Genomic DNA, 12,264 nt, shown 5'->3' with positions numbered 1-12,264 from the left:
TATTTGGCGGTTGTTAATGAGGTTGATTCCGTGTGGGAGAGTTGAGTGTATGGGTTTGCGTGTGTGTGTGTGTGTGTTTTGTGTGTGGGTTTAAATACCAAGTATATGAGATGTAAATTCAGTTAAAATTCAGGAAGAGGGGAGGGGGGGGGGGGGGGCGGCGGCAAAGAGTGGCTTTGGTATAATCAATAAATTGAAACTACCATTTAATTACATGTACATTTAACGATTTATTTACTAAAACCACTGCAGCTGATAGTACTACTATAGTACTACTTCTACTACTACTAGTACTACTATTACTACTACTACTACTATTACTACTAGTAGTAGTCCTACTTCTACTAGTACTATTACTACTTCTACTACTACTACTACTACTACTATTACTACTACTACTGCTACTAATATAACTACTACTACTACTACTACTACAACACCACTACTTCTACTACATCTACTTCTACCATATCATGTACTACAATTCCACTTCATATTTTCTCCCTCTACTATTACTACTAGCCTACTACCAGTGCTAATACCACTTCCACTACTACTACTACTACTACTTCTTCTACTACTACTACTACTACTACTACTACTACTACTATTGCTACTACTACTACTTCTACTACTACTACTACTACTCCTACTGCTACTACTAATACTACTACTACTCCTACTTCTTCAACTGGTACTACTACTACTACCACCACCACTACTACTACTACTACTATTACTACTACTACTATTTCTATTACTACTATTATTCCTTCTATTTCGACAAATACTACTATTTCTACAACTATTACTACTACTACTATTACTACTACTACTATTACTACTACTTCTACTACTACTACTACTACTACTCCTACTGCTACTACTAATACTACTACTACTCCTACTTCTTCAACTGGTACTACTACTACTACCACGTACCACCACTACTACTACTACTACTACTACTACTACTATTTCTATTACTACTATTATTCCTTCTATTTCGACAAATACTACTATTTCTACAACTATTACTACTACTACTATTACTACTACTACTATTACTACTACTACTAATAGTACTACTACTACTAGTAGTAGTACTACTACTTCGACTACTACTATTACTACTACTATTAATACTACTACTACTACTACTTCTACAACATCATGTACTACAATCAACTTCTTTTTCCTCCCTCTACTTTAATACTACTAGTAGTACTACTTAAATACTTATATTACAAGTACTACTACTTCTACTACTACTACTACTACTACTACTACTATTTCAGCTCCTAATACTATAACATGTACAGGTTCTTCTAATATTACTACTCCTACTTCTGTTATTACTACTACTACTACTACTACTGCTGCTGCTGCTGCTGCTACTACTACTACTACTACTACTTCAACTGCTGGTACTACTACTACTACTACTACTTATATTACTACTGTTATTTCTTATATTTCGACAAATACTACTATTTCTACTACTACTATTACTACTACTATTACAATATATAATACTACTTTTACTACTACCACTTTGCTAGTACTACTTTACTACTGGTATTACTATTCCTACTACTACATGTACTACTACTACCTGTACTACTAATACTACTACTTCTACTAGTAAATGTACTACTTTATTATTTATATTACTACTACTACTATTATTACTACTTCTGTAGCACTACTACTACTACTACTACACCTCATTCTACTACTACAATTGTTACTACTACTATTCCTACTACTACTAGTACAACTAATACTATACTACTACTACTCATTCTCTCAACCCTCCTCTTACTACTACTTCTATTACATGTACTACATATCCGCTTCTGTTTCCTCCTTCCTCTATTATAATTCTTTTACTACTGTTGTTACTGTTACTACTACTACTACTACTACTACTACAACAACTACAACTACCTACTACTACTTCTACTACTACTATCCTAAACTGTATGTACTATTCTTCTACTACTACGACTATATTGCTGCTGCTACTGCTGCTCCTGCATCAACTAACTCCCTTTCTTGTACTACTTGTATAACTATTTACAGTACTTAATTACATGTAGTAATAATACCACTTCTACTTCCAATATTAATACAGAACAACTCCTGTACTCCTGCTGCATCTGCTATTAATGTTAGTACAACTAGTACTAATACTACTACTACTACTATACTACTTCTTCTACTACTACTACTACCACTGTCCATTACTAATATACTGCTATTACTACAAATACTTCTACTATACTACTTCTACTATACCCAGTACTATTTTTACTCTATTACTACTACTTTTTCTGAAGTTGTACTTCAACTTCTGCTGCTGCTGCTGCTGCTTTTATCACCATTGCTGCTCAGTGTGACACATCACCTGTTATTTCTACGCCCTTTTCAATATAACATTGCATGTTCTTGAAAACAAGTACAGCCCACATTACCAGCTCTCTTTCTCTTCTATCTAACCATATTTCTCAGTGACTGAGCAAGCGTTATTCACCTCCATTCAATGTCTGTCATCCATGACGGCAAACATGGACAGAGTACAATTGACTCAAGGATTAGCATTTCAAAGCACAGATTCACATTAAGATAAACTTGAGTTCTAGTAAAAAAAAAAAAAAAAAAGGAAAATTAATTCTCACAGAATCAAACGAAACTTACACTGAATGTTCAAGATTACAAATAAATGTCATTTGCCAAACGATTTTTGTAGAAAATGTATACTGGCTGAGTAATGAGCATAGAAAGATAAGGAAATCAAGGTTAGTAGCCCCTACACCATTTGTGTAGTCCCATATACATTTTTCTGTGTACATGCAGTGCTTGTTACTTTAACATGACTTGGCCAAATTTATTATGATTTTGATGACTTCAGAACCTAGCAGTACACACCAATACTTACACGCTACATGATCTCATAAATTGCCATGCTTTCATAAATTGCCATTTTTTTTGGTTATCACTTTCTTGTTTTTTTATTATTCCATTCTGTATCTGTACGTTTTAACTGTTTTCATGAAGAGTGTTGAATAAACTTTGAATGGATCAACTTTTTCTGGTCTATTCCACACATTTTCTTTCACAATGCAATCGCATGACCATAACTTAACTTTATCTTTAATATGAAGTTAGCAAAGTCAAACATGACAGTGGGCTTATTCATATGGGGACACGGTAATGAACTGTGGAATGTCATGATTATGTAGTAACAAACACCATGTCGTTTATCTAAAAATCTCATTCAATTCATTTTCTTTTCCAAACAAAAGATAATACACTATAACATGTTGACATGTGCACGGCATGGTTGATAATCAGAAGCAAATAACCAATAACAATAAATCTTACAATACATAAAAGTGCAACACGACCAGAGAAAATCAACTGGAAAGCGTTTAAGGGTCTCAAACTTTTGATATACATACGAATCGTGAGAAAAAGAAACCACCCCTCCCCAAATCTAGGAAAAAGGGTGATATGTTACTGCGCTTTAATACTCTCGCACCTCCACAATTTAAAAACTGTTTTGCCTCCTCCGGATCGATCCTGCCCCCTCCCTGCATTTTCTGGCAATTCTGTGTTTACCTTTGTATTGAGACAGTAGCCCGGTTTCCATCGCCTCTGTAAGTTAGACTTGGCTTAAAGGGAAATCTTACTTTGATAGGAAACTAGACTAAAGGAAAGCAACACAATCAGAGATCTAGATTTGTTAGTGTTTGAATGAAAGCAGACCCCCTCCCCCCCCCCCAAAAGAGAGAAAGTAATGAATTTTTTGAAAGTTGTGATCACCACAGGTATAGGTTCTTCCAAATGGCTGAATCAGTGAAGTCGCTGTGATGTAGTGGTGGGCAATTTGTCCGTTTGTTCCAACCCACAAAATGACTTAAATTTAAATTTCGATCCATGATATATTTTGAGAAAAACAGAAATTAGAGATATTTTTGTAAACGACAAACAGGAGAGTTATAATTGATATTTTTGTGATGTATGGCTGATAAGCGTTCTGTTTATATTATTCAGACATGTAATTTTTCACTTCAAACAGGGTCTGTAAGTAAATACAAAGATTACGTTTTTCTTTGATTTAACATTTGATCCTTTGTTCAAAAGAGATAAAGGCTGTTGCCCATTAATTTGGAATAATTTTCTTATCACATGTTTTTATGAAATGACTGTGACAATAATTATGGTTTATTCTTGAGAGATATATTTTTTTATTTAAGTTTTCATGAAGTTCTGAGAAGAATTGAACTTAATGCTTCAAGAATAGATTATATGTTGACAATCATTTCGTGAAAAGAGGTGAACATCCCCCTATAAGTGTATGGGCAACAATACGTTGTGTGTGGGGATACGCCATGCAGATACTACAAGGGCGTTGACTCAAGACAAGAGAGTAATGCCTCAGTCACACTGAGAAATAAATTCTCGATATCATGACATGATTTTCTGTTGTAAAGGAATGGTAATTCTTGATATCAAGAAATAGGAATAAATGTCAAATTCGCTAAGGTGTGACTGAGGCATAACAGAGGGAGGCAATATGGGTGACCATTATAGACAAGTGGCCACTAAGACGGGTGTGACTGCGACATAAGTTACGCCCTTCCGGTTGTCAGAAGACAAACTGTGATTTTTGATTTTCTATTTTTTTCTAGGAAGAAATTACACGCCTCACAGAGACACAGTACTTAAAGGTCAGATGTCAGCATGGGTCAAGGTCATTCAAAGCGAAACAAATCAAAACGGTACCAGTTCGATGAAGGACCGACACAAGTTGCAGCAACAGGGAAACAACGTCGGTTTACCGGAAAACCGCGAAATGTCTCGCAGTACCTCACCCAACACAGCGACCAAATCGCCCAAAATACTCAATATACCGCCCAACAGAGTCAGCAGATTCAGTACAAGCGAAGATCGAGTCAAGATTACTTACACGCACAGATGAGAGATGAAGCGGTTGAAAGTAGGCCCCAGTCTTGGCATGAGTCGCGGTTCCGTCCGCTAGCTTCAGCCGTCTCTGATGTGAGGTCACGAATCACCGGTAACTACAGACCGAATGAAGCCCGTTCAACTCGCAGAGAGACATCATACTTCGCTACGCATGAAGACGATAATATAACATCTATGGGCTACTATTCAATGGATCGACATGAGTCTTATTCAGGTAAGTTTTTACACTTTTTTTTCAAAATTTTTAAGAACAGTTTCTTGACACTCTCTTGAATTATCAAATTAGCCATCAAAGTTATTGTGTTATTTGATACTGTAGCTTAATCTATCGAATATTACCTGAAAAAGTTGCGGAGCGAGAATCTGCAAGGGGTACGTCTGCACGGAAAAATGGGGGCACGGGGTTCCGGTCTTATTCTGAAAATGAAATGCACATTTACTTGGCCATGGGTGTTGACATCTTCTTTTCTCGTATAATAACCCCCATTCTCTCTTTCTTTTTCTCTCTTTTCTTCTTGCTCTTTCTTTTTATATTTTTCACCGTCGATTGAGGTGGGGGGGGGGGGGGGGGGTTAGCACGCGGTACGTGCCCCTTGCCTTTGTAGCTACGCCAATGTATCGTTATATTAAACCTAACCAATGACATCTCTCTTAATTCTTACTCCTTGTTGCAGTGAGAGATTCCTCGTTTGTCCCAGTTTCAACTCGTCCCGAGAGATCAGAGGTCACCGAGCTTGAAATCAAGGAGCTTGTGGAGGAGCTGCGAGAAACCGATTGGATGCGGCTCGGCAGCCATCTTGGAATCTCGACCAGTAGACTTGCCGCCTTCAGGGAGCGTTATCATGGCAACGTACCGCTATGTTCGATGGAGGTTCTGTTGCTATGGAAACACAACTGTTCAGAGGTCATCAACCCAAGATCTCATCTGGCCCTGGCACTGTCAACAATTGGACGCGAAGACCTTTACGGCAAAATCAAACGTAATTAAAGTTCACTCGTACACTAATGGGTATGAGCGTTATTGGATGACAACCAATGTCCTCCAATATAAGTATATTCTGATAATTCCCGTATTAGTGGTTCTTTGAAGCCTTTTGGTGAGCAGCCTTTTTCGATGTTCAAGCGTGCTCACTGACTCGATACTTGTCTCTCCATGGAGGGAAATGCATTGTCCTTTTTAAAAATCCAGTTGTTTTGGTTAGGAAGGAGATATTTTCTTTCACCTCCTTTATCGCCATAGCCAATGGTTAACATAAGAAATCCAAACCAGATTACTAAAATCCACTTGGCTGGGCCACTCGCTCTGGCATTCACTCGGGTTTTCGCGATTTAGTCTCTTTTTAGTCGCTCGGCGTCTATCAGACATGAGGCCTTGTCTAAAGGCTATGGTCGCCTGAGCCAGTTTTTAGGCGAAGTGGACGTGCCGCTAGATCCCCAGACTTCGCTTTTATATACGTATACCAGCTTATATAGGCCAATATTTCTTTATGTTTCATGAATTCTAAATTAATGTGATTGTTTTCTTCTCCCCCTTACAGGAAGAACATATATTAATGAAGCGGAATCGAAGACATCTCAGAACGGTAACCGGGGAAACTACCCTAGACGCAGAACGGTCGTCATATCATTGGATGACGACGATGACAAAGAAACGACATTGAACACGGAGCGAAGTTTGGCTGGGGCCGAATCAGGAGTGGAAACAGTTGAGTCGTTGAGTGATAGGTACGTTGAAGATCATATCAGGGGGGTGTTTCACAAAGATCCTAAGTTGAACTTATCTCTAATTATACGATCATTTCGTGGAATGCCAAATTCCTGTAAGAATTCTTGATGTTCTTGATCACAAATACTCTTTTTGTCTTCAAAATTTGTATTTTTTTTCATGCAGTCTTGAAGGAGAATCAGACAGTGACGATGAAACTGGATGGGAAGGACACCGTGTTCTTCATGTGCCCATCGTAATCTCGAAAGACTACGAAACACGCCCAGCCCGGTCAACCAAACCCAAGTCCATCACGGTTCCTATATTTATGACAAGCCCACCTTCATCTCCACCTTCATCATCTATACCTTCGGGGCCGCGGATATCGTCCATTGAAGATGCATTAGATCCAGATCCGGGAACAGTTGCGACCCGGTTAGAACCAGTAGAACCGGGTGAAACTGTAGCAGTTGCGATCCTGAAGTCAATGGATGGAACAATCGCAATACCGAACAAACCCATAGCCATAACAAGAGAGCTTCCCCTTGATACTATCACCAATAGCCCGGAGAGGACTGAAGATACACTTGAACCTGACCCTGATGAGCATAAAGACAGCTCTGCTTTGGTTGTTGCGAAAGAAGCAGATCATCCAAAGCCGTTGAGGAACCTGACACCGAAGTCTGGCGTCACCAAGACCAATGCAGAGTTATCTGAGGACGAGCTACGTGTACTGTCTACAGAGATCAGATCTGCCTCGGAATGGCGCAAATTAGGTAAGTAGTGGCAACTGTAGTTAGCAAACATATTGAAGGTATTAGTCTGAAATAGGCAAGCTGTCCTTTTGCAATACCTTAAACAATCGCCTACTGGAACCAGGTGCATCCTTCATTAAACCTATGGGGCAGATTAACATTCCGTAGTCATCGGGATAAGAAATCGTACCCCTTAATAAGATATTATACAAGCTAAGCACCCTTTTGTTGACGATTAACTCTTCACATACCGAAAACCCTTAATGGTCTGTCTCCATCATTTGAATTGATTTTATTTATATTGTTCTCCAGTGTTTAAGCACGACAGATGCATAAGTAAATGGATAATCTTTTACCTACAATCCACGGATAATCGTTGACAGTTAGCTCATCGTATGTTTCCGAATCTTTGGATTAATATGCCTCTTCGAAATGAACTTTCATGACAACAAATTTCTATTTTTCATTAGGTAAGCAACTCGGCCTCAACCAGACTGATATAAAGAATTTGTCTAAGGCGAACGGAGAGGGCGTGACGCAGTGTGCCTTCGGGGTTTTGAAGCTGTGGAAGAAGCGCTTTGGCAACTCGGCGAAGGAGAGACGCATCCTTGCTGCTGTCATTTCTGATCTAGGTCGAGACGACCTGTATTCAGCCATTATCAAAAGTAAGTTCAATGTATGCTGTATCCTACAAGGCGTTGTATGCAGTATCATAACGGGGCGTTGTGGCGTGCGTCTGTAATCCAGCATAGGGTCTTTAAATATGATCTGCTCAAAAAACTAACCAATACAAAGCATCACTTGCCTATTAAAGCACAGCAAAAACAGAAGAACAACCGTGAATGAAGAAAAGAGTTTCAATAAGTGGATATTAAAAAGAATTAAAATATAATGAAAATGATAATTAACTTACCACGCAAATTCTAAAATATGTGTAGGCAGCTGTTTATTCGCAATAACTTTCTTGTTAGTACCATAATTGAATCCATGATTTTTTTTAAAATATTAGCCTGTCGACGTTTTTAATGGGTGTAGAACGTGGAAAAATGCAACGACGATACGACAAATCCTAAAGTTCTGTATAGTGTCTCTATCTATTTACCTTTTTGTTTGTCATGATTTACAGATAAACTGACGGGCAGGATACAGTCATTGGAAGATAGCGTAAAAAGATGGTCAGACGTTTTGAAGGTGAGATATGGCGGAGCTGATTTCGATACAGTGGAGAGTCAGCACTACATGGATATCCCAGTAGTGTATCAAGACGAGGATGGAAATAAGACAACCCTCCTGAGTAGACACGACGTCCTCAATGGTCAGAAGGGCAAAAAACAATTGCCACTGATTCTTCTACACGGAGATGCAGGATGTGGTAAAACGACCTTTCTCAAGCGGCTGGCGCGGGACTGGGCAGAAGGCAACGATCTATCACATCTTTCCAAGGTTCCTCTGGTCCTTTTCCTCACTCTTGAAGAGTTGCGACGATGCCGTAGCATCGGAGAAGCAGTGGTCAGGTCTCTCTTGTTCAAGGAATCCTCAGCAACGGCTGGGATGGTCGATGAATACCTGAGGATGTACCCGGAGAACTCTGTATTGCTGGTAGACGGATTCGATGTATCTCGCTCACAAGGAGATCTTCAGGCCACGCAGACGCTCCGTGACCAGGTGAAATGCCAGATGATTGTTACAAGTAGAGCATGTCTTCCAGAAAGTGAAGATTCCATCCGTAAGTTGATTTCTGTGGAGATGCAAGGCATTGGTTTCGACCAACGAAGCAAGTTTATCGGTTCGTTTTTCGGGCCTGATGTAGTACAAGGTGAGGAGCTTCTTCAGTCCATAGCAGGGGATGATGTCTTATTATCATTCTGCTCTCGTCCAATGTTTCTAGCAATCATTTGCCAGCTATGGAAGAACCATGCACAGCTTCAGGATATAAATACATCCTCTGATATCATTACTTCTTCACTTGTCCTTCGTTTCATTGGTCATGAAGATGTAAAGGATGTCGTAGAGGGCGTTTCAAATGTGATGTCGACGCTTAGTCGAGTAGCACTGGAGAGCATCATGACGCCGGGAGTTCACCTATCGTTCAAGACAATGGACCTGAAAGACGATGATGAGCGCGAGTGTGCAGAGCTAGCTGAGAGAGTTGGTTTGATCAGATGCTCCCCTTCCACCGCCAATGACTCAACTACACACAAAGAAGACAGAGAATGGTCTTTCATCCACCCTCTGGTACATGAGAAATGCGCTGCCATCGGACTAGCATCGCTCCATCGGTCTGACCCGAAAGGATTTGAAGATATCATATCTGCCATTGGGTCCATTGCAGAGTGTGAGTCTATGAGATACATCTTAACCTTTGCTTCCGGTGAAAGTGTTGAGGTCGCAAAGAGAATCCTACGACTTCTAGGTGATCTAGCTTGGAAGGATCCTGGTTCAACTTTGACTGCCCAAGAGCTTGTATTGAAATGTAACTTTGAATGCCATCGAAACGACGCATTGAATCGGGAACTTCAGTTCAGCATACGGTCCCTCCAAATTGCAGCCTTCATCAACAGCTTCATGGTGGATGTCTCTTTCAGGTATTTCATCTTGAACTCCGTCAGGGAAGCCGAGAACCCTGTTCAAATACAGAAGGTTAAGTTCATAATATCATCTCGAATCGACATGGACTACGCCACGGCTTGTTTGCAGAATGGCTACTTCACATCTGTGCCAGAGTTTATCTTTGACATGCCAAAGACTTTCAGTCCTTCAAGAGAAGCTTCCAGAAGACTTTCCGATGACGTAATTACCCCATCCCTTCGATGCCTCATGGTCTCGTCCATTTTCTCCACCCGAGACTTCATATCCAATCTCCACTCCTCCGAAAGCCTAGAAGAACTCAGAGGGTCCGATATTGACCCGAAGTACATCGACCTACCTGCATGGTGCCGAAACTACCCAAACCTGAAGACACTTAGTCTATCATGTATCATGTACCAAGACCCACGGAATATGGACGACCATAGGAACAGCCTTAAATGTCTGGAATCTGTCTTGTGCACCCTCACAAGCTTGGAGTATCTTCAGCTCAGCAACTTCTTCTGCTCGGAAACGATGATCCAGATCCTGATCAAGGTTCTTCAGACACTGCCCAAGCTATCCCACATCCAAGCAGGACCATCTGGTGACCAACTGCATCATTATTCTGAAGAAGTCGAGGAGACTTGTGGTGACGTCTCAGAGGCAACAATCCAAAGCTTCACCAAGGCTACGAACAAGAAGTCTTCGTCCCTGAAGATCCTTCAACTCTCATGCTTCGGGAACTTTGAAAAACTCTACCAGGTGCTGCGGTCGGAAACAGGTTCGAGGGGGCGGAGAGGAAGTGAGCTGTAAGTATAGTGATTTATTCGTTGAAGGCAGTTGTACACATTTTTTAATGCAACACTAGGGCAATCAAAATTTCCCATGAAAGAATACCCGATTTTGATTCAGGCTTTACAAATATTAGAGTATGGATACAAAGAAACAATAATAGCTGTCAGAGGCAACAAACATGAATTATTTAAAAAAATTGTATTTAACTTGGAAATTCCATTCACCTATTTCATGTAAATGATCAAGGTGCTATTATTTGTTTTATTATTACCAAACGGGGCCTCGTGGAAGACCACCAAATTGGTGATATGTGCCTCCCTGTATAAATATCAGAAATAAATAAATAAATAAATAAATTCTTGCTTAAAAAAAAAACGGACCAAAAAGATTCACGGCAAGCAATAATCACTCACTATAAAAGTATTTCTGGACAGCAGTGTTTATCCAGGTAGAGAACTGTATTGAAATGAATTTCATTCTAAGAGGCTGTTCACATCGCAATGAGATAGCGCGGTCTAACTTAGCACCCCCTTTTTTCTAGCGTGCGCTAGACCGCGCTCTCTCTCTCGTGGACCACCCCCAAGAGGTGCTCCAGTGGCACGCCGTTTTTGCTCGCCGTAGCTCGCTGTTGGGCGGACCGAAACGACGTTGTACCTTCCAAACCGCAGAGATAGCGCGGTCTAGCGCGCGCTTTCTCTGCCGGTGTGAACAGCCTCTATGATCTTGTGTTTACATTGATTATTATTTTTTTGTTTGTTTCGTACCTTGTATTCACAGGCACTATACTTCACCAAGCGATGAGAACGGATATTGGGTATTCAAACGGTAGTGGAAACGTAACAGGAGTCACATGGCCTTGTCTTCTCTCTCATGATGCAGGAAAACACTCACGTGATTCCCCCTGGTTGTTGCAGGCACATGTTCCTTTAGGGCTTACTTCGAATCTCGGCTCATCGCGTCGGGTCGGGAGATCGCGTTACCCGACCTACTGTGAAATCATATATGCCCCTTTGTTGACGAAATATCGGGGTAGTGTTTATGAAATATTTCTTCCTCAACTACAAATGGTCAGGTCCAATTTAACCAACACTTTGTGAAAAACCCTTCGACAAATCTACAAAAGGTCGCGTCCATAACATGCATCTTCACATGATCTACCGTTTTCGTTCCACGAAAGGTCGAGTAACGCGACGACCCGACCGGACGCGAAGACCCGTTTATTCGAAGTAAGCCCGTGTTTGGTGATTGTTGACGACTTCTGATCACCATCCGTAAATGATCCAAACTGTAATGCAGTTATTATGACTTTATATTTTTCAAATACACTGTATTTCTTTAAAATCAAACTCCTTTATAACTAGCCACTCTCATTTAGCTAAGTACATGTAGTTGCAGATTTTGTTTGAATTATATTAGGTTGTACAGCGCCATCTTCAGGTTCATGTTTTG

The 12,264-nt window shown here is 40.2% G+C and overlaps 2 protein-coding genes across 2 annotated transcripts; both read left to right on the top strand.

Moving 5' to 3' along the window:
* The first annotated feature begins 5,112 nt into the window (after positions 1–5,112).
* On the top strand, positions 5,113–5,982 carry LOC115927463. The gene is made up of 2 exons (XM_030993410.1): positions 5,113–5,206; positions 5,667–5,982. Exons 1-2 carry the CDS (start codon positions 5,167–5,169, stop codon positions 5,978–5,980), a joined length of 354 nt encoding a protein of 117 aa, XP_030849270.1. The 5' UTR covers positions 5,113–5,166; the 3' UTR covers positions 5,981–5,982.
* Positions 5,983–7,034: 1,052 nt separating this feature from the next.
* Positions 7,035–12,264, top strand: LOC105436677. Its single transcript, XM_011662499.2, has 4 exons — positions 7,035–7,473; positions 7,923–8,117; positions 8,579–10,829; positions 11,593–12,264. The coding sequence occupies exons 1-4, from the start codon at positions 7,185–7,187 to the stop codon at positions 11,642–11,644; spliced, it is 2,787 nt and encodes a 928-aa protein (XP_011660801.1). The 5' UTR covers positions 7,035–7,184; the 3' UTR covers positions 11,645–12,264.

The sequence above is a fragment of the Strongylocentrotus purpuratus genome, unplaced genomic scaffold, assembly GCF_000002235.5.
Source record: "Strongylocentrotus purpuratus isolate Spur 01 unplaced genomic scaffold, Spur_5.0 spur5_scaffold_20, whole genome shotgun sequence".
Classification (NCBI taxonomy): domain Eukaryota; kingdom Metazoa; phylum Echinodermata; class Echinoidea; order Camarodonta; family Strongylocentrotidae; genus Strongylocentrotus; species Strongylocentrotus purpuratus.
Note: the sequence above shows the minus strand (reverse complement) of the source record. Positions and strands in the feature narration are given on the sequence as shown.

Coding starts and splice junctions, on each gene's coding strand:
- LOC105436677 (XM_011662499.2), top strand. CDS start 7,185: ATGGATGGAACAATCGCAATACCGAACAAACCCATAGCCATAACAAGA. Junction 7,474..7,922: donor CTCGGAATGGCGCAAATTAG/GTAAGTAGTGGC, acceptor ATTTTTCATTAG/GTAAGCAACTCGGCCTCAAC. Junction 10,830..11,592: donor GGGCGGAGAGGAAGTGAGCT/GTAAGTATAGTG, acceptor TTGTATTCACAG/GCACTATACTTCACCAAGCG.
- LOC115927463 (XM_030993410.1), top strand. CDS start 5,167: ATGGGCTACTATTCAATGGATCGACATGAGTCTTATTCAG. Junction 5,207..5,666: donor TCGACATGAGTCTTATTCAG/GTAAGTTTTTAC, acceptor TCCTTGTTGCAG/TGAGAGATTCCTCGTTTGTC.